Source organism: Papio anubis, chromosome 14, assembly GCF_008728515.1.
Source record: "Papio anubis isolate 15944 chromosome 14, Panubis1.0, whole genome shotgun sequence".
In the NCBI taxonomy this organism is placed as follows: domain Eukaryota; kingdom Metazoa; phylum Chordata; class Mammalia; order Primates; family Cercopithecidae; genus Papio; species Papio anubis.
This window is the reverse complement of record NC_044989.1, coordinates 47,629,970-47,652,239: the sequence shown is the minus strand read 5'-3', so window position 1 is coordinate 47,652,239 and position 22,270 is coordinate 47,629,970. Positions and strand designations below refer to the sequence as shown.

The 22,270-nt window shown below is 44.2% G+C and overlaps 1 protein-coding gene across 1 annotated transcript; it reads right to left on the bottom strand.

The window, feature by feature from the left end:
• Nucleotides 1-2,609: 2,609 nt before the first annotated feature.
• EPCAM (epithelial cell adhesion molecule) lies at nt 2,610-20,296 on the bottom strand. The gene is made up of 9 exons (XM_003908627.3): nt 19,863-20,296; nt 15,858-15,965; nt 15,381-15,621; nt 14,161-14,226; nt 12,143-12,206; nt 10,485-10,586; nt 9,563-9,763; nt 4,703-4,747; nt 2,610-3,063 (listed from the first exon to the last, which is right to left on the bottom strand). The coding sequence occupies exons 1-9, from the start codon at nt 19,936-19,938 to the stop codon at nt 3,022-3,024; spliced, it is 945 nt and encodes a 314-aa protein (XP_003908676.1). The 5' UTR covers nt 19,939-20,296; the 3' UTR covers nt 2,610-3,021.
• Nucleotides 20,297-22,270: the final 1,974 nt, after the last annotated feature.

The following is a 22,270-nucleotide window of genomic DNA, read 5'->3' as shown; positions in this document are numbered from 1 at the left end:
CTTACGCCTGTAATCCCAACACTTCGGTATTGCATCCTCCAAGGTAGGAAGAAGGTTTGCGTCCAGGAGTTCGAGACTGGCCTGGGCAACACAGCGAGACACTGTCTCTACAAAAAAGTTATAAACGTATTTCAGCCTGGCCAACATGGTGAAATCCTAGGCATGTGACTAAAGCTACTGGAGCAAAGTATCTGGCAATGTGGAGGCAGGCAGAGGTAAGGCCAGCTAGCTCAGGAGGCTGAGGCTCAAGCAGAGCAACCACAGCTGGATGGCCACAGGGTCATGTGGAGCAGAGACGACCAAGGGCTGGGACTGCCAGCCACTGGCAACATAGCCACGCACTGCCTCATGAGTGTAATTTCTCAACTTAGCTCTTACGTTCTTGTCCATCACATATGAGTCCTATAGACTCAGAAGGCTGATGTGGGAGGATGCACTGTCAGCTCTGGATGCTGAGAGCCATGAGAGGATTTCTGCCCTTAAACTTCTAAAGAGGGAGGTAGAGACCTGGCTCTCACAATACCACATACAGATAATTCTTCCCCAGTTGCAGAGGAGATGGGATGCCAGAGAGCCAAAAGGAGAAAAGGTGTCACTACAGGGCCAGACTGAAAGGCCTTATATATGCCCCTCTGGCAGGGGAAAGGGATACATCTTATGTCATAAAAAAGTGTTGTGATCAACTTTAGGCAAATCATCCCGGGAGCAATATGAGGTTTGGGCTGGAGAGGGAATAGACTGTTGATAAAAAGACCAGGGAAAGTGTGTAAGAGAAGGCAGATTAGAGGAGCATTTATTTCTTGGGGAGAATCACAGGGTCTGGTGACTATAACAATGGAGGAAGTAAAAGAGAAGGAATTTAGGACTCGGTTCATGGCAATGCCATCAATTGATTCTGAAAATACAAGCTATAAAATAGGTTTGTGGATGAAGATGATTAAATCATTAAAAACTAGTTATGTGAAATATACATACTTTACTATAGATCTCAGGAAAAAAAAACAGAAATGGAGATGGTGCTTCTGTTCTCACTGAGCCTTACAGAAGGTAACAAAGGTAAGAGAACGAATGAAATCCTCCAGGAAGAAAAAGGGAGGAAAAATAGAACTAAGAAAAGGGAGGAAAAATAGAACTAAGGACAAATCCTGGGAACACCAGTATTTGCCATGGTGTTCTCTGCATGGTGTTCTCTGCATGGCTGCAGAGAAAGCAAATGATTCAACACCGGGGGAAGAGGATCACCAGCAATTAGCAGGTCAGTGTTGACCTTAGCAAAAGTAGCTTCAGAAGAGACAGGACAGAGTCTAGAAGGCAATGGGTTGAAGAGTGTGCCAGTTACTAACTTATTGCCTCTTAGTTTCAAATTCAGGCCAGGCGAATCACCTGAGGTCAGGAGTTCAAGACCAGCTTGGGCCAACAAGGTGAAACCTCGTCTCTACTAAAAATACAAAAATTAGTCGGCCATGGTGGTGGGCGCCTGTAGTCCCAGCTACTCGGGAGGCTGAGGCAGAAGAATCGCTTGAACCTAGGAGGTGGAGGTTGCAGTGAGCGGACATTGCGCCACTGCACTCCAGCCTGGGCAACAGAGTAGGACTCCATCTCAAAAAAAAAAAAAAGTGAAGGGGTGGCCTACCCCTCCACACCTGTGGGCGTTTCTCGTTAGGTGGAACGAGAGACTTGAGAAAAGAAATGAGACACAGAGACAAAGTATAGAGAAAGAAAAAGCGGGCCCAGGGGACCGGCGCTCACCATACAGAGGACCCGCGCCAGCACAGGTCTCTGAGTTCCCTTAGTATTTATTGATAATTATCTTTACTATCTTAAAGAAAAGGAAGTGGCAGGATAATAGGATCATTATAGGGAGAAAGTCAGCAGTAAGACATATGAATAAAGTTCTCTGTGACATGAGTAAGTTTAAGGAAAAGTGCTGTGCCTTGATATGCATATGCAAACATCTCCATAAACCTTTTTAGTGCATAAAGAGCAGTATTGCGCTGGCGGTTTTCTCCTTTCTCAGTAAACAGAACGTACAATCGGTTTTATACGAGATGTTCCATTGCCCAGGGACGGGCAGGAGACAGATGCTTTTCTCTATCTCAACTGCCAACAACAGCCAAGAGGCCTTCTTTCCTCTTGTACTAGTCCTCCTCAGCACAGACCCTTCACGGGTGTCAGGCTGGGGGACGATCAGGTCTTTCCCTTCCCACGAGGCCATATTTCATACTATCACATGGGGAGAAACCTTGGAAAATACCTAGCTTTCCTAGGCAGAGGTCCCTGCGACCTTTGGCAGTGTGCGTGTCCCTGGGTACTTGAGATTAAGAGAATGGTGATGACTTTTAACCAGCAAGTTGCCTTCAGGCACTTGTTTAACAAAGCACACCCTGCACAGTCCAAAATCCTTTAAACCTTGAGTCACCACAGCACATGTCTCTTGCAAGGACAAGGTTGGGGGTAGGGTCACAGATTAACAGCATCTCAAATACAGAACAAAATGGAGTCTCTTATGTCTACTTCTTTCTATATAGACACAGTAACAGGCTGATCTTTCTTTTCCCTACAAAAAAGAACAAGAACAAGAAGAAATTTGAAATGTCAAAGTTAAGAAATTCAGTTTAAAATGTTTTATTTCATAGCTCATAAAAAAGTATGTATGTACAAGACTCAAGTAAATAGAAAGACAGCTTTCCATCACAAATCAGATAGTTTTTCAAACTCTACTGTGGAAGCATATTTAATGCACACATTTGAACGCTACACATAAAACATTTTAACTATGCAGTCCAAGTTCTGGATTTTACATTAGATCTGCATATATAAGACACTTGTGGTCAAATTTCAAGATTGGTAAAGCCAATCTCAAGCTGCTTATATTTTGAGTACAGGTTTCACTATTACAAATATATCATGTTAAACTAACAAACTCATGACCTTCAAAGATGTCTTCGTCCCATGCGCACACATTTGTAATTTGCGTCCATTTGATATTTCCCTTCTTTCATAATCTTCAAATTATAGTAGTTACGCATTGAGTTCCCTATGTATCTCACCCATCTCCTTTATCTGAAACAGGAAAAAGTACAGAAAAAAATTCTAAATAATTTTTCAATCTTTTGTTCACTCTGAAAATAGTATTAAATAATAAAGTTAAAGGAACACAAGATGATTTTTTTCCACATTTATGACTTATTTAAATAAAAAAAGAAAAAGTTATATTGCAAGGAAACACACATTTAAGTGTTTTCAAGCTTCTATTTAGAGACAAGATCGCCAAAGTGACTAGGGCAAGTTGGAGGTAAGCTAGATCCTTAAGAATAAGATTTTTATTAAGTGCATACTATTTTTTTTTTTTTTTTTTTTTGAGACGGAGTCTTGCTCTGTTGCCCAGGCTGGAGTGCAGTGGCGCAATCTCGGCTCACTGCAAGCTCCGCCTCCCGGGTTCACGCCATTCTCCTGCCTCAGCCTCCCGAGTAGCTGGGACTACAGGCGCCCGCCGCTGCGCCCGGCTAATTTTTTCTATTTTTAGTAGAGACGGGGTTTCACCATGGTCTCGATCTCCTGACCTTGTGATCCACCCGCCTCGGCCTCCCAAAGTGCTGGGATTACAGGCGTGAGCCACCGCGCCCGGCCTACTATTTTTAAGATTAGGAAAACATTGATTTACTTTCTATTATCAATCTTTCATTTTATATGTGGGGAAACTCAAGTTCAAAATTAGTGTTTGTCTCAGATCACACAACCAGTTACAGGCAAACTGAGACGATGATAATGACTACTACTATTCTGTTGACAAATATTTTCTTATGTGGCAAGCATGGGACCAACACTTTACACCGATTATGTTTAATCCATACTATCTATTATCCTCATTTTACAGATGAGGAAACATGGAGGCTTAAAGAAGTTATACAACTTTGCCCAGCCAAACCCAGGTCTGTACTGTTCTGCACTACAACACTACATTGTCTTTCTGCCTGTCTGTTACAGTTCAATTCAGGTTAGTCTTCTAGACTTGTGGTCACCAAACCAAATAAGCCAGATGACCTACTACGGAATGGGAAAAAAATGCTAGAACTTTCTGGTTCTATTAGATTTTTTCCAATATTCCTTTACGTTTCTATTTTTATTACTTGCTAAAATATTAGTAAGTGGCCCATATACAAAGATACACAAAAATGAACAGATATATGAAAAATGTTAATGATAGGGTTCAAGGACAAGTGTTCATATTCAATTCCAAGGGACCAAAACACACCAACAATCTGACACTTTGATCTCATACTAGTATAGATGACTAGTTAGTACACAATAGATTTATTATGACAAATTAAGTTCATATTAAATTATTATTTCACTGGCATAAAGATAACAGATCATTAGTCACTATGAGTTTCTCCAAGGTGAATCCACTGGAGTATGCCTTTAGAAGCTTCTGCTAGATGTTGACACTTTGTAAAATAAAAACCATAGGCTTCCCATTCCACTCTTCTATGAGGCAAAAATCAATAGATGGTGATCTGCCATGGAACTCACACAAGAAGATTTAGGTAAGAGCACATTCTAAGACTGTCCCTAAGACCCTAAAGAAAACAGTATAAAGGGACTCCAGTATAACTGAAATGCATCAGTGTGTAGGAAGGTAGAGTGACTAGGAGTAACAGATTCAACAGGGCCTTTCTATTTAGGTAAGTAATCCATTTACCTCAGCCTTCTCATACTTTGCCATTCTCTTCTTTCTGGAAATAACCTGAGTGGAAGAAAGACAATTACTGTTTTAGGACTGTTACTCAAAAAAAGGTTATCTAAATTGACATATATGCTTTTAATGGACATAATTTTGATCTCAAAAAAAAATAATTTTAACATCTATCCATAAACATTTATTGTTTCTTAAATTAAAAATTTCATGCCAGTGCAGGGGCTCATGCCTGTAATCCCAGCACTCTGGGAGGCCGAAGTGGGAGGATCATCTGAGGTCAGGAGTTTCAGACCAGCCTAGCCAACATGGTGAAACCCCATTTCCACTAAAAATACAAAAATTAGCCAGGTGTCATGGCACGCACCTGTAATCTCAGCTACTCAGGAAGCTGAGGCACCATAATTGCTTGAACCCGGGAGGCAGAGGTTGCAGTGAGTGGAGATTGCACTGCTGCACTCCAGCCTGGGCTACAGAGTAAGACCCTGTCTCTTAGAAATAAATAAGGTGAGCCAGGCGTGGTGGCTCATGCCTGTAATCCCAGCACTTTGTGGGGCCAAGGCGGGAGGATCACTTGAGGTCAGGTGTTCAAGACCAGCCTGGCCAACATGATGAAACCTCGACTCTACTAAAAATACAAAAAAATTAGCCAGGCGTGGTGGTGGCCGTGGCCTATAGTCCCAGCTACTCGGGAGGCTGAGGCAGGAAAATCACTTGAACCCAAGAGGCGGAGGTTGCAGTAAGCTGAGATGGTGCCATTGCACTCCAGCCTGGGTAACAGAGCAAGAATCCATCTCTAAAAATACATACATACATACATACATAAAATAGGCCAGGCACGGTGGCTCACGCCTGTAATCCCAGCACTTTGGGAGGCCAAGGTGGGCGAATCACGAGGTCAGGAGATCAAGACCATCCTGGCTAACACGGTGAAACCCCGTCTCTACTAAAAATACAAAAAATTAGCCAGGCGTGGTGGCGGGCGCCTGTAGTCCCAGCTACTCCGGAGTCTAAGGCAGGAGAATGGCGTGCCAGGAGGCGGAGCTTGCAGTGAGCCGAGATTGTGCCACTGCACTCCAGCCTAGGCAACAGAGCGAGACTCCGTCTCAAAAATAATAATAGTAATAATAATAAAATAAAAATTTCACTACTAAACAAAAACAAAGTCTACCACGACAAGTGAAACAAACCAAAATAAATAAATAAATAAAAAACGATGCTGGATCCAATGGGAGAACAAGGGAGGAAGGGGAGGGAGGGGAGAGAGGAGAGGAAGGGGAGGGAGGGAGGGAGGGAGGAAGGAAGGAAGGAAGGAAGGAAAGAAGGAAGGAAGGGAGGGAAAAAAGGAAACAATGAATAATCTTTTTTTTTTTTTTGAGACGGAGTCTCGCTCTATCACCCAGGCTGCAGTACAGTGGTGTAATTTTGGCTCACTGCAACTTCCGTCTCCCAGGTTCAAGCAGTTCTCCTGCCTCAGCCTCCTGAGTAGCTGGGATTACAGGCATGCTCCACCACACCCAGTTAATTTTTGTATTTTTAGTAGAGACGGGGTTTCACCATGTTGGTTAGGCTGGTCTCGAACCCCTGACCTCGTGATCCACCCGCCTCGGCCTCCCAAAGTGCTGGGATTACAGGCGTGAGCCACTGTGCCCGGCCACAATGAATAATCTTTAAAGAAATTTAACAGTTTAGGCCAGGCACGGTGGCTCATGCCTATAATCCCAGCACTTTGGGAGGCCGAAGTGAGTAGATCACCTGACATCAGGAATTCGAGATCAGCCTGGCCAACATGGTGAAACCCCATCTCTACCAGACATACAAAACAATTAGCTAGGCATGGTGTGCACACCTGTAGTCCCAGATACTTGGGAAGGTGAGGCAGGAAAATGGCTTGAACCTGGGAGGCAGAGGTTGCAGTGAGCCGAGATCACGCCGCCGCACTCCAGCCTGGGTGACAGACTCCATCTCGGGAAAAAAAAAAAAAAAAAAAGAAAGAAAAAGAAAAAAGAAGCCAGGCACAGTGGCTCACGCCTGTAATCCTAGCACTTTGAGAGGCCGAGGCAGGTGGATCACAAGGTCAGGAGTTCCATACCAGCCTGGCCAATAAGGTGAAACCCCATCTCTACTAAAAATACAATAATTAGCCAGACAAGGTGGCCGGCTACTTGGGAGCTGAGGCAGGAGAATCACTTGAACCCGGGAGGCAGAGGTTGCAGTGAGCTGAGATCATGACACTGCACTCCAGCCAGGGCGACACAGCGAGACTCCATTTCTTTTTTTTTTTTTTTGAGACAGTCTCACTCTGTCGTCCAGGCTGGAGTGCAGTGGTGCGATCTTGGCTCACTGCAAGCTCCGCCTCCCAGGTTCATGCCATTCTCCTGCCTCAGCCTTCTGAGTAGCTGGGACTACAGGTGCCCGCCACCACGCCCGGCTAATTTTTTGTATTTTTAGTAGAGACGGGGTTTCACCGTGTTAGCCAGGATGGTCTCGATCTCCTGACCTCGTGATCCGCCCGCCTCGGCCTCCTAAAGTGCTGGGATTACAGACCTGAGCCACCACGCCCGGCCAGCGAGACTCCATTTCAAAAAAAAAAAGAAAGAAATTTAACAGTTTGGTGTGCATTCTTCCACATCCTCCTTTTCCACACCAATACAAATATCATATATATATATATATACATGCATCTAAGTTTTGGGGTCTAAAACTGGGATCATGCAGTATCATCACCACCTGTGCACATCCCGTATCAACATCATAGCAACCATTTCAGATTCAAAGATAAAGATCGAACTCATTCATTCACATTATTCCCTATCGTAGATACAATAAATACAATTTACTCTCTTACTGATACACACTCAGGCTATTTTTCAGATTCACTTTTTTTGTTGTTTGTTTGTTTTTATTCTCTTTTTGAGACGGAGTTTCGCTCTTGGTGCCCACGCTGGAGTGCAATGACGTGATCTCGGCTCACTACAACCTCTGCCTCCTGGGTTCAAGCGACTCTCCTGCCTCAGCCTCCTGAGTAGCTGGGACTATAGGCATGCACCACTATGCCTGGCTAATTTTGTATTTTTAGTAGAGACGGGGTTTCTCCATGTTGGTCAGGCTGGTCTTGGACTCCTGACCTCAGGTGATCCACCCACCTCGGCCTCCCAAAGTGCTGGGATTATAGGTGTGAGCCACCACGCCTGGCCAGATTCACCCTTACAAGCAATGCTATGATACAATAACTGAATGTGCTTCCTTATTGCACTTGTGTTTTCATTTATTTCTACAGGATAATTAGACTTCCAGCATTAACCACTCGTGTTCATTTGCCATCTGAAATTTCTATTAACTGTCTATCCCTACCTGTTGTAATTCTTTCTTTAGGTTTCCTCATCAATTTGTAAGAACTCTTTGTGTATTATGTATAATATCCATTCTTGCTTTATGCACCATATTTTTTTCATGCCCATCATTGACATTTTTTACTTTACAGTTTCTTTGCCATATAAAATGTTTGGTTTTAATGAAGCCAAAATATATATATATAGGACTACGTGCAATGGCTCATGCCTGTAATCCCAGCAGTTTGGGAGACTAAGCCAGAAGAATTGCTTGAGCCCAGGAGTTCAAGACCAGCCTCGGCAGCCATAGCAAGACCTGGTCTCCACTAAAAGTTAAAAAATTAGCCAGGTATGGTGGCAGGTACCTGTAGTCCTTGCTACTTGGGAGGCTGGGTCAGGAGGGTTACTTAAGTCCAGGAACTGGAGGTTGCAGTAAGCTATAATCATGCCACTGCCCTCCAGCCTGGGTGACACAGCAAGACCCTCTCTCAAAATATACATACACATATGTATCATGGATTCCAGATTTCTTGCCTTACATGGTTTCTCCTACCACAAGGTTGTACAAACATTCCATCAATTAATTTTCTTGGGAATTGTTTTACTTTTTTATATTTTTAAAAATGTAAATGTCTTTGAACACGGATACACTGCCCAACTCCTTTCCTACTGCTGTGCTCTGGACATACCACCCTCACACAGCTGGGCAATATGGCCAGCCTGGTGGAGTGAAATAGGAATTCAACTTTTGTTTTGTTCCAGATGGATAGCCAAACATGGTTGATTGAACTGGAAATCTCAGTTTCCAAATACCCTCAAACCTGTTTCTGAATTCTGTTGTGTTAGTAAGATCTCTCTCTCTCTCTCTCTCTCTCTCTTTCTTTTTGAGACGGAGTTTCGCTCTTGTTTCCCAGGCTGGAGAACAATGGTGTGATCTCAGCCACAAACTCTGCCTCCTGGGTTCAAACGATTCTCCTGCCTCAGCCTCCTGAGTAGCTGGGATTACAGGCATGCGCCACCATGCCCGGCTAATTTTGTATTTTTAGTAGAGACCAGGTTTCTCCATGCTGGTCAGGCTGGTCTCAAACTCCCGACCTCAGGTGATCCACCCACCTCAGCCTCCCAAACTGCTGGGATTACAGGCGTGAGCCACGGTGCCTGGCCCCTTTTATTTATTTATTTATTTTTTGGAGACAGGGTCCTGCTCTGTTGCCCAGGCGGGAGTGCAATGGTGTGATCATGGCTCACTGCAGCTTTGATCTCCTGGGCTCAACTGACCACTCCCACGTCAGCCTCCTAAGTAGATAGAACCACAGGTGCAAGCCATCACGTCTGGCTAAGTTTTGTATTTTTGGTACAGATAAGGTTTTGCCATGTTGCCCAGCCTGGTCTCAAACTCCTGGGCTCAAGTGATCCACCTGTCTCAGCCTCCCAAAGTGTAGCGATTATAGGTGTGAGCCACTGCACCCAGCCATTATTACTTTTTCTTGAAAAAATATACCCTTAAATGAAATTTTACTTGTTCTGTACTCACCAGCACAACAATTCCAGCAACAACTGCTATCACCACAACCACAATAACAGCAATAACACCAGCTTTTAGACCCTGCATTGAGAATTCAGGTGCTTTTTCATCGACATAATAAATTAAAGTTTGACCAGGATCCAGATCCAGTTGTTCCCCATTTACTCTCAGGTCCATTTTCTTAGAATGAAACAAGGATTCACCTTTAACCTGTATTGAAAAGGAGAAAAGGAATTAAAAATATTTAAGAAAACAAACCATGGTCACATATAATTACATACAAATTGTATGCCGAAAGAACTGCTGCCAAGAATCTTTATGGTTTTAGTGATAACAATCTAATCTATTGGAACTTTAAAAAACTGTTTATTACAGGAACCTTTCAACATACACGGAAGTAGAAAGAGTAGTGCAATGACGCCCATGTACCTATCACCCAGATGCAAGGACATCAACACACAGCCTCTCTTACTTCATCTTTTCTTCCTTCTATCCCTTCACCCCCACCCAGATTATTTTGAAGCAAACCTCATATTTCAGCAGAAAATACTTCACTATAATACATTAAAGTTTAAACAAAATATTTTAATCATACCAGTTACACAGTCTTTTTAAACAAACTCTTATTTGTGTAAATTATAAATATCATAGGGGAGCATATATGTACAAACTAAGTAACTACCAAGTAAATAATAAATAAGAATTATAAGAAACAGAGGAGATATTTTAGGCAGAACAATTTGATAAGAGGCATAAATACACAAACAAGTAAGATGCATGTGAGTGACAGACAGGACAAAATTAATGGCAGCAGCAGAACCATTTGGTTGATCTATAAGTGGAGAAAAAGGTGATGAAATATATTTAATTCATTGAGGCATGATAGACTACATTCCTGAACCAGGAATAGAATAAAGAAGATTATACTCACATCTTTTTCAAAATAATAAGCCACATCAGCTATGTCCACATCATTCTGAGTTTTTTGAGAAGAATTTTGAACCAGATCAATAGTGATAACATTATCCTCATACTGGGGAAAAAAAATTGAATAATACAAATTAATACTAATATAGTCAAAATCATTTGAAAATAACATTATTTGAGAATCCGAATAGTCAGTGTTTGATTTTCTGTAATCTACATGCATCGCTGTTCCTTTCCATTAGTGGATAATTAAGTTGATCATTAATCGAGAAATCTTTGGGAGGTCTCTAAATCTATCAAAGGGAAATAAGACAGCCATGCAACCAAACATAATTACAATGCACAATTTTTCCTAAGAGAATTTTCTTATATTGAAAAGGTTTTTAAATAAGATATGAAAGTATTTTATTTGGATTAGAACTACTTTAAAACTCAAATACTAAAGAAATGCAAGGTAAGGCTGGGCGCGGTGGCTCATGCCTGTAATCCCAGCACTTTGGGAGGCCGAGGCAGGCGGATCACCTGAAGTCGGGAGTTCAAGACCAGCCTGACCAATATGGAGAAACCCTATCTCTACCAAAAAGACAAAATTAGCCAGGCATGGTGGCACATGCCTGTAATCCCAGCTACTAGGGAAGCTGAGGCTGGAGAATCACTTGAACCTGGGAAGCGGAGGTTGTGGTGAGCCGAGACCACGCCATTGCACTCTAGCCTGGGCAACAAGAGCAAAACTCCATCTCAAAAAAAAAAAAAAAAAAAAAAAGAAATGCAAGGTAAAACGCAGTATGCATTTACCATGTTGTTTTTAAAGAGTAAAAAAAGTATATTCTTTCTAAAGAGTCTTAAATAAATTCATACTGCCTTTAAAGAGTTCCATCACACTATTCAAGTTTCTTTTTTTTTTAAACCAGAGTTTAAAGAGTTAAATAGGGGCTAACTGGTTAAGGACCAGTTCCTGAAAGCAGAGAAGATGAGAGCTCCGGTAACATCCTAAAGTAAATATGCACCAAAACCATATTTACCGAAAGTTATTTTGGTGCATATTTACTTTAAGATGTTACTGGAGCTCATCCACAGGGACAGGTTCTCCAGGAAAAGAAAACCCAAATGTTTTAGGGATACTAAGAGATACTACATTTTCTTTAGGAGTAAAACTAGGCTTTTCAAAGGCTATGGAAGGAAAACAACGATAACCGAAAACAACCGGCTGGGCTTTGTAGCTCACACCGGTAATATCAACACTTTGAGAGGCTGAGGTAGGCAGATCACTTGAGCCCAGGAGTTCGAGACCAGCCTAGCCAACATAGCAAAACCCCGTTAACACTAAAAATACAAAAATTAGCTGGGCATGGTGGCGCGTGCCTGCAGTCCCAGTTCCTCAGGAGGCTGAGGCACAAGAATTGCTTGAACCTCAGAGGCAGGGGTTACAGTGAGCGGAGATCTTGCTACCACACTCCAGCCTGGGGAACAGAGCAATAGTCTGTCTTAAAGAAACAAACAAACAAAAAACAGTAACGGGAAATTCACATTAAGTACCCAAGATCTTAAACTGTTGCTCTAGTAAGTGTATTTAACCACCACTTAAATCACTGGCTGTCCTTATACTCAAAACATACTGTCTCACCAACCACCTGCTAAAGCTCACTTATTAAAAAATCATACCAAAATATTTGTGATAAATTTTGGATCCAGTTGATAACGCGTTTTGATCGCCTCCTCAAGTGCACTGTAAAGAATTTAAAATCTGTATTAAAAAAATATGTTTGTACCACACAACAGTAAGAAGCACTACTCTTAAAGCAGATAGCTCATGGTGTAGAATTGTCATTCAAGTTAAAATTTTTCTGCCATTTTGCAACTATCATAATAATAATTGATTCAGGCTAGAATCATCCATTGATATTCAAACTGCTGGGTGCCAGTTTAATTAGAAAAAGAACATTTACTTAATATCCAAGTATCTGCCCATAGATTACTTATGGATTACAAAGGGAGAATGGTAACTTCACAGTGGAAAAACCTGGTGGATACCACTTTAACCAAAGTTTACATTACTAGTAAAGGGACAAGCTGACATCATGCAACTTCTAATGTGAAGTACTACAAAGGACACAAGATAGCATAAGTAGCTTTCCTGTCAAAAATGCATAATGTGTTTTTAGTTAAGAGGAAACATCAAGGCCCGGGTGAGGTGGCTCATGCCTGTAATCCCAGCACTTTGAGAGGCTGAGGTGGGCGGATCACCTGAGGTCAGGAGTTCGAGACTAGCCTGACCAACATGGAGAAACCCCGTCTCTACTAAAAATACAAAACAAAATTAGCCAGGCATGGTGGCACATGCCTGCAATCCCAGCTACTCGGGAGGCTGAGGCAGGAGAATCACTTGAATCTGGGAGGCAGAGGTTGCGGTGAGCCATGATTGCGCCATTGCACTCCAGCCTGGGCAACTTTGTTGGGAAACTCCAACTCAAAAAAAAAAAGAAGAAACATCAGACAAATCACAATTTGAGGGACATTATATATAACAACTTGCCCATGTTCTTCAAAAATAGCAAGTTCATGGAAGACAAAGAAAGGCCAAGAAACTGTTCAAATATTAAAAGAGGCCGGGCGCGGTGGCTCAAGCCTGTAATCCCAGCACTTTGGGAGGCCGAGACGGGCGGATCACGAGGTCAGGAGATCGAGACCATCCTGGCGAACACGGTGAAACCCCGTCTCTACTAAAAAAATACAAAAAACTAGCCGGGCGGAGCTGGCACGGAGCAAATGACGGTCCCAACTGCCACTGCACTCGGGCCAGAGAGAGAGACTCCGACCAAAAAAAAAAAAAAAAAAAAAAACAAATATTAAAAGAGACTAAAGAATCATGACAACTAATGTGATACATGATCTTGGACTGGGTTCTGAATCAGAGAGGAAAAATTACCACAAAGGACAATATTGGGAAAATGGGTACAATGTGATACAATGTTAAATTTCCTGGCCTGGTGCGGTGGCTCACACCTGTAATCCCAGCACTTTAGGAGGCGGAGGTGGGAGGATCACAAGTTTGGGAGTTCGAGACCAGCCTGGCCAATATGGTAAAACCCCATTTCTACTAAAAATACAAAAATTAGCTGGGCGTGGTGGCAGGTGCCTGTAGTCCCAGCTACTTGGGAGGCTGAGGCAGGAGAATAGCTTGAACCCAGGAGGCAAAGGTTGCAGTAAGCTGAGATCATGCCACTGCACGCCAGCGTGGGTGACAGAGCGAGACTCCGTCTAAAAAAGAAAAATTCCTAAATTTGATCGTTGTATAGTGGTTTATATAAGAGAATGCCTTTTGTTCTTAGGAAAAGATACACTAAAGTACTTAGGGATAATGGGGCCTGATATCTACAACTTGCTTTCATATGCTTCTGGGAAAAATATTTCTACATGCATAGATACACTGATATAAAGCACACACACATATTCATCCATCCATACATATATAAAAAGTAAATATGCCAAAATGTTAATTGGTGAATCTGAGTAAAGTGTATTCCTGGAATCTCTGCGCTATTCTTGTAACTCTATTTCAAGTAACTTTGTTTTTCAGAAATATGAAAAAGCATTTAGACTTGGCTTTTCAAATGCTGTAGGATGGAAGATTTGAGCCACCAATTGCGCAAGAATAACATGATGCATTTCATCGCACTTACGTCCGCAAACTTTGAACATCATAAGGTTTTTCTCTTGCTTTGTGTTTTAATTCAATGATGATCCAGCTATAAAGTAAAAAGACAATGTCAGTTGACTATAACTCAGTCTTTTATACTATTTTCCTAATAAGCTAATACTAAAATTCTTGAATTATAAGGACTAAGAGAAAAAAAATTTATGCAGTAGCTATTCCCATAATTTATTCCCTTACACATCCTTCATAAAGGACACACCCAGCAGGGAACACCCTTTCTAATACTGACCCTCTGTTCTCTGGACACAATACATAAGGTTACATGAAGTCAAGGTTTAGCTGGCAGTGTTGTGCCCTGTTCAACTGAAGAGATGAAAAGGCATGAAAGGGCCAGGCACAGTGGCTCACACCTGTAATCCAGCACTTTGGGAGGTGGAGGTGGGTGGATTGCCTGAGGTTGGAGACCAGCCTGGCCAACACGGTGAAACCCCGTCTCTACTAAAATACAAAAATTAGTCAGGTGTGGTACAGCTGCAGTCCCAGCTACTCAGGAGGCTAAAGCAAGAGAGTTGCTTTAACCCAGGAGGCCGAGGCTGCAGTGAGCTGAGATTGTGCCGCTGCACTCCAACCTGGGCAACAAGAGTGAAACTCTGTCTCAAAAAAAAAAAAAGAAAAGAAAGGGCACAAAGAGAAAATTGACAAGGAGGCTCCAGAAGACCAAAACAGAAAAACAGGAAGTGCCCACTTTGGTCCTGACATCCTTTCCAGTTTCTAGTGCCTTCCAATGAAGTCTTTTTTTGCTTAAGCTAGCGTGAGTAGGTTTCTGTTCCTTTTCATTAAACAATCCCTAAAGCATATCTCACTTTTAAAGCACAATAAATGAGCAAATACATAGGTTAAATTACATACATTTAACACTAATGCAACTATGAAATACTGAATAATGTTAAGTAAAGAAATAAAAGAAAAATTATACCTAGTATGCTACCGTTTACGTAAAAATAATAAAACAGATACATAACACATTCATCAACTATCTCTGGAAGGTTATAGAATAATCAATAACGTCAATTCTATGGAGGTCCACTGGGTAGCAGTGGGGACTGGAATAAGAAGGAAGCTTTTCACCGGACACTCTTATCTTCTGAATTCTAAACCATGAAATCATATTACATAATCAAAAATAAATTTAATTAAATGAATCTGAACAGCATGAAAACAAGTAGTATAGGCAGCCCCACTCACTAGGTTCTCACTCGCTCAGAGCAGGTTATTTCAGTGTCCTTGTCAGTTCTTCTGACCCCAGCAGTGTTCACACACCAGCACGTGGAGGTGCCGTTGCACTGCTTGGCCTTAAAGAGCCCGCTCTCATCGCAGTCAGGATCGTAAAGGCCATCATTGTTCTGGAGAGCCCCTTCAGGTTTCGCTCTTCTCCCAAGTTTTGAGCCGTTCATTTCTGCCTTCATCACCAAACATTTGGCAGCCACTGAAAAAGAAACCTTAATGCCAAACTGAAAAATAACCGATTTCATGATTACAGGAAAAAAAAATTAACTATAAAGTTCCAGCGTCAAAGATTATTTGAAACTTATGTGTTCCCACACTTACTTTATAACATGATTCAGATTTAAGCCAATAAAACTCTTTCCAACTCAAGGCACATCAATTAAAGAAGTATTAAGTCAAAATAAAGCTTACAGGTAATAAGGATATTTTACTCACGCTTTGAGCAAAGGACAGTATTTTGTGCACCAATCGAAGTACACTGGCATTGACCATTGTCATTCAAAAAGCAGTTTACGGCCAGCTTGTAGTTTTCACAGACACATTCTAGAAAATTTAAAAAAACAAAAAAACTACTTTAAAATATGGATCTATTAACTCTCATGTCCCAGCTAAGTTATATTGCAATAATAATGCCTTAAAGTTACAAGGAGACAAAACCTTAAAAAGTGGTCCTGAAAGTTTTATTTTTCAGCTATAGACTACTTCCTAAGTGCCTGGCACTTGCAAAAGTCTGCATACTGTATACAGACGCATAGTTTAATCTACATGCATTCCTGTTTTGATTTTTTTTTTTTTTTTCTTTTTGAGATAGGGTCTCACTCTGTGGCCCAGGCTGGAATGCAGTGGCACAATCTTGGCTTACTGCAGTCTGGACCTACTGGACTCAAGTGATCCTCCCCCATCTCAGCCTCCCAAGTAGCTGGGACTACAGGCATGCACCACCATGCCTGGCTAATTTTTTACTTTTTGTAGAGTCGGGGTTTCGCCATATTGCCCAGGCTGGTTGAACTCCTGGCCTCAAGCAATCCTCCCACCTCAGCCTCCCAAAGTGCTGGGATTATAGGCATGAGCCACTGTGCCTGGCCTCCTGTTACAAATTTTTAAAACAAGAACACAGCTCTCCAAACATCATTTATAGCTTTGTCTTTGTGAAACTCCCAGTCTTAGCTCTTTCCTCACTCCTGTCCTGCTAAATAACATCCCTGTTAGTCACAGCCTTTTTTTGTTTTTCTTCTTGAGACAGAGTCTCACTCTGTCGCCCAGGCTGGAGTGTAGTGGTATGATCTCAGCTCACTGCAACTTCCATCTTCCAGGATCAAGCGATTCTCCTGCCTCAGCCTCCTGAGTAGCTGGGACTACAGTGGTCTGCAACCACGCCTGGCTAATTTCTGTATTTTTAGCAGAGATGGGGTTTCAGCATAATGGCCAGGCTGATCTCAAACTCCTGACCTCGTGATCCGCCCGCCTCGGCCTCCTAAAGTGCTGGGATTACAGGTGTGAGCCACCGCGCCCGGCCTTTTTTTGTATTTTTAGTAGAGATGGGGTTTCACCATGTTGGTCAGGCTGGTCTAGCATTCCTGACCTCAGGTAATCCACCCACCTCAGCCTCCCAAAGTGCTGGGGTTACAGGCGTGAGCCACCATGGCCAGCTGTTACTGACTCTTTTACAAAAAAATCAACAATTCAATTCTAGGATCTGCAAATCTTCACCTTCTGTCGCTCTCCCACCCCATTTTCTTAAATGAGGGATGTTTCCTTTGGGGCTTAACAAGAATATATTCAATCTTTAAACCATTTTATATCTTAGAAACATTACACTTTCAACTGCAGTTATAGTCATCCCTGTAAGTGAGTTTCCTAACTAAATTAAATCCTAGTATCTGATTTGGAGAGTGACACTAAGCAGCCTATTCTGGGTTATTGATGTCAGTTTAATAGTTTTGTCCTTAACTACCTCAGAAGTTCATTTAACTGCGAATTGGCAAGACTATCTAATTCCTTTTGTCTAGTTAAAAGAGTACAATCATTAAAACAAAAACTATCTCCTCAGTTCAAATGAAGAGGGAAAAAAAGAAAAAGATAGCACGACAAACCAGAATTTTTATATTGATCCTTCGTATCCCAAGTACTCTAAGTTGACTCCAACTTTTCCCTGTTCAAGTTATAATCGATATGAACCACCTTTAATCTGCCCAACACTAAATTCAATACTGGGGTCACAAAAGGGGAAAATACAGCACTTGCTCTCAAGCGTTTAAGTCTTCTGCAGCCCCATCCTGTACATATTTGAAACACATTGTTCATCCCTAAGGGGCGTGAAATTTAAATCAGACCAGTCAGGTGCAGACTTCGAGAACAAACCTGTAGTAGCTATGACCACTTTAAAGCAATTTAACATTAAGTATGTAGTCCCAGATTGAAGCTAGAAAAACATGAGTTGACTAAACTGCATTACTTTGAGAGTATAATTACTGAATTTAGGCCACTCCGTTGGTGAAAGTATAAAAGCCCTTCCAGAGAGCTTTGGCAAACGCCACTCCATTTCTAGGCACCATCTTACAAATAAATCAAGAGATGCCGGACCTGTGGCTCATGCCTGTAATCCCAGCACTTCGGGAGGTCCAGGTAAGAGCATCACTGGAGCCCAGGAGATGGAGGTTGCAGTGAGCTGTAAATGTGCCACTGCACTCCAGGCTGAACCACAGACCGAGACACTGTTTCCAAAAAAAAAAAAAGAGAGAGAGAGCGCGAACCAGCAGCCAAGTTGTTTATTCCACAGTTAAGCCAAACTACATGTCTAACATTTGAATAATGGTGCAACATACCAGTCACCATTTTAAATCTTGTTTTTAAGGCCGAATGTGGCGACTCATGCCTGTAATCCCAGCACTCTGGGAGGCCCAAACCGAGTGATCACTTCAGCCCCGGAGTTCGAGACCAGCCTGGGCGACATAGTGAGGTCTGGTCTCTACAAATACAAATATTCGGCGGGCGCGGTGGCTCACATCTGTAATCCCAGCACTTTGGGAGGCCAAGGTGGGTGGTTCAGCTGAGATCAGGAGTTCGAGACCAGCCTGGCCAACATGGAGAAATCCCGTCTCTACTAAAAATACAAATTAGCCGACCGTGGTGGTGCATGCCTGTAGTCCCAGCTACTCAGGGGGCTGAGGCAGGAGAATCGTCTGAACCCAGGAGGCGGAGGTTGCAGTGAGACGAGATCGCTCCGTTGCACTCCAGCCTGGGCAACGAGCGAAACTCTGTCTCAATAATAATAATATGTAATAATAAATAAACACAAAAATTAGCCAGGCATAAAGGCTGAGGCAGACTGATGGTCTGAGGTCGGGAGGCAGTCTATAATGAGTCAAGATCGTGCCCTTGCACTCCAGCCTGGAAGACAGAACAAAGCTGTTTGAAATAAAAAAAATAAAATAGGCCGGGCGCGGTGGCTCAGGCCTGTAATCTCAGCACTTTGGGAGGCCCAGGCGGGCGGATCACGAGCTCAGGAGTTCGAGACCAGCCTGACCAACATGGAGAAATCCCGTTTCTACTAAAACTACAAAAATTAGTCCCGGGTGGTGGCCCGCGCCTGTAATCCCAGCTACTCTACTCAGAAGGCTGAGGCAGGAGAATCGCTTGAACCCGGGAGGCAGAGGTTGCAGTGAGCTGAGATCGTCAAGCCTGGGCGACAGAGCGAGACTGAGTCTCAAAACATAAAATAAAACAAACAAATAAATAAAAAGAAAGATATACCTAATTATTAATTATGGGATTCTCAAAATTCTGGGATTATAGGTTTTTACTCTTTACGGTTATTGTTATTTCTGCGTTCCCTACAATAAGCTTGGCATTACTCATATGATCCTTAGAAAAGGGAAAACACCCACACGCCCTGTGTAGTCCAGGCCGCCTGGCGCGCGCAGGTGCATAGCGGCCCTGGAGGCCTCCGTGCGGGCACCTGTTCCCGCCTGAGGCCCACATCCGGGGCCCGCTGTCAGTGACAAGGACAAGGGCAGGCCAGCTGGTCCTTGTCGCAGAGACTCCGCCACCGGCTGGGGCTGTTTTGGAACCCCAAGTCCGCCCCGAACGGAGGAGGTCCGTGCGCCAGGGCGCGAGGCACCGGTTCGGTGGCCGCAGGAAACCCTGGACGTGGCCACTCCGTTCGCCACCTGTCCCCCGCCTCCGCCCCGGTCCATTTCCCTACCGAGGCGAGCAAAGCTGCAAAGTGAGGCTGCTCCCCCGGACCACGCGAGTCAGCGCCCCCTCGCCATTTCCTACCGCGCGGAGGGCCTGGGCCGGGGCACGGCCGCGCCGTCCGGTCTCCAGGCTGGAAAGCGCGGCCTCTTGGTCCCCTCCCGATTATTCCCGTTTCGGGGGCCGCGCGCCGCTGCCCCCCAGCCCAGCCCAACTCCACAACTCTGCTCCAAGTCCGCGCCTCACCTTTCTGAGCTGCGGCAAAACTCGCAGTCGCCGCCGCAAGCAGAAGCCCGAACGCGAGGACCTGCGGGGGCGCCATGCTGCGCGCGCGCCGAGAAGAGGGGCGCAGGAGAAGCCGGGGACTCGCGGGAGGGCGTGCGCCGGCAGTAGGGCGCCAGGAGCGGGGCGCCAGGAGCCGGCCGGACAGCGCGAGGCCTGGGGCGCGCAGGTCCGCGTCGGGAGGACAGCGACTAGGAGGTCCCCGGACCGCGTCGAGAGTGCTCCCTCGCCGAAGGTCTAGCGCTCTGTGCGCGCGGCGGGGCGGAGCGCAGACCTGCCCGACCTGGCGGCCCCGCCTCTCGGCCCCTTCCCGGGACTGCTCGCCTCTGGCAGCCTGTGGTTGGCGATGAGTCACCGCCCCGGAGCGGGGAGTGACTCCCTCCCCCAGCCCCGTCGCGGCCGTTGGGGCACCGCCCCCTCCACAGGTGTAGGCCAGCGCGCCCCGCCCCGCCCCAGGTGCTTCATCTCCATGGCGGCGTTAGGGACCTTTGGTGGCCTCCGAGGAGGTTTGAAGATTCTGTGCTGAGACTTCATTTTAACCGGAGGAGCGCTATTCTGAATCCTTGAAGAACGGGACCGGGGGGAAAGGGTGCGGGGACTGGATAGAGGAAGGTGGAGGCTAAAGGGAATACAAACACAAGCAGAGAACCTTCCAAAACACTGTGAAAAAGACTTTTGAGCTTTTACCTGGCAATTTAATTATACTCCTTTGAAATCAGAAAAAAAAAAAAAGAAAAGAAAAGAAAGAAAGAAGAGGAAAGAAGAAATCTCCTTGGCGTTCTTGGGAAGAAAATGAGTGTTTCTTTATAATTACTCTTAATAATTCTTTTCTCGGCCGGGCGCGGTGGCTCAAGCCTGTAATCCCAGCACTTTGGGAGGCCGAGGCGGGCGGATCACGAGGTCAGGAGATCGAGACCATCCTGGCTAACATGGTGAAACCCCGTCTCTACTAAAAATACAAAAAACTAGCCGGGCGTGGTGGCGGGCGCCTGTAGTCCCAGCTACTCGGAGGCTGAGGCAGGAGAATGGCCTGAACCTGGGAGGCGGAGCTTGCAGTGAGCCGAGATAGGGCCACTGCACTCCAGCCTGGGTCACACAGCGCCAGACTCTGTCTCAAAAAAAAAAAAAAAAAAATTCTTTTCTCGTTTTCATAAGCATTTCTGGCACTTGAAGATGTAAGAAAAGGTGTTCCCAGGCCGGGCGCGGTGGCTCACGCCTGTAATCCCAGCACTCTGGGAGGCCGAGGCGGGCGGATCACCTGAGGTTGAAAGTTCGAGACCAACCTGACCAACATGGAGAACGCCTGTCTCTACTAAAAATACAAAATTAGCCGGACGTGGTGACACATGTCTGTAATCCCAGCTACTCGGGAGGTTGAGGCATGAGAATAGCTTGAACCTGGGAGGCGGAGGTTGCAGTGCGCTGAGATCATGCCATTACACTCCAGCCTGGGCGACAAGAGCAAGACTCCATCTCAAAAAAAAAAAAAAGGAGAGAGAGAGAGAAAAGGTATTCCTATAGAGTCAAATACTAAGAACCGAGATTATTTCGGGTTTTGGATACTATTAAAGGACAATTTTGATGAGGCCTTTGGAAAGAAAATATAGGGAAATAGAAACAAAGGACAGTAATCGATTTCCGTGCAAATGAATTCAAATCACAACACACTATATTATTACAATATTAAAATAATTATAAAGACTTCATATATATACTATTTAGCGATGTGGGCAGATCACGAGGTCAGGAGTTTAAGACCAGCCTGGCCAACATGGCGAAACCCCGTCTCTACTAAAAATACAAAAAAAAATTAACCAGGTGTGGTGGCGCATGCCTGTAATCCCAGCTACTCGGGAGGCTGAGGCAGGAGAATCACTGGAACCCGAGAGGCAGAGGCTGCAGTGAGCCAAGGTCATACCATTGCATTCCAGCCTGGGTGGCAGAGCAAGACTCCATCTCAAAAAAAAAAAAAAAAAGCCTGGCACGGTGGCTCATGCCTGTAATTCCAGCACCTTGGGAGACCGAGACTAGCAGATCACGAGGTTAGGAGATTGAGACCATCCTGGCCAACATGGTGAAACCCGTCTCAACTAAAAATACAAAAAGTAGCCAGGTGTGCTGGCAGGCGCCTGTAATCCCAGCTACTCAGGAGGCTGAGGCAAGAGAATCGTTTGAACCAGAGAGTCGGAGGTTGCAGTGAGCTGAGATCCAAATGCTGCACTCCAGCCTGGCAACAGAGCGACACTCCATCTCAAAAAAAAAAAAAAAAAAAAAAAAGATTTAGCTAGGTTTGATTAATTTCTACAAGTATATGTCAAATCAAAGCTTATGTTTATATTAATCATTTCTGTGTTGTATTCGGTTGAAGTGTA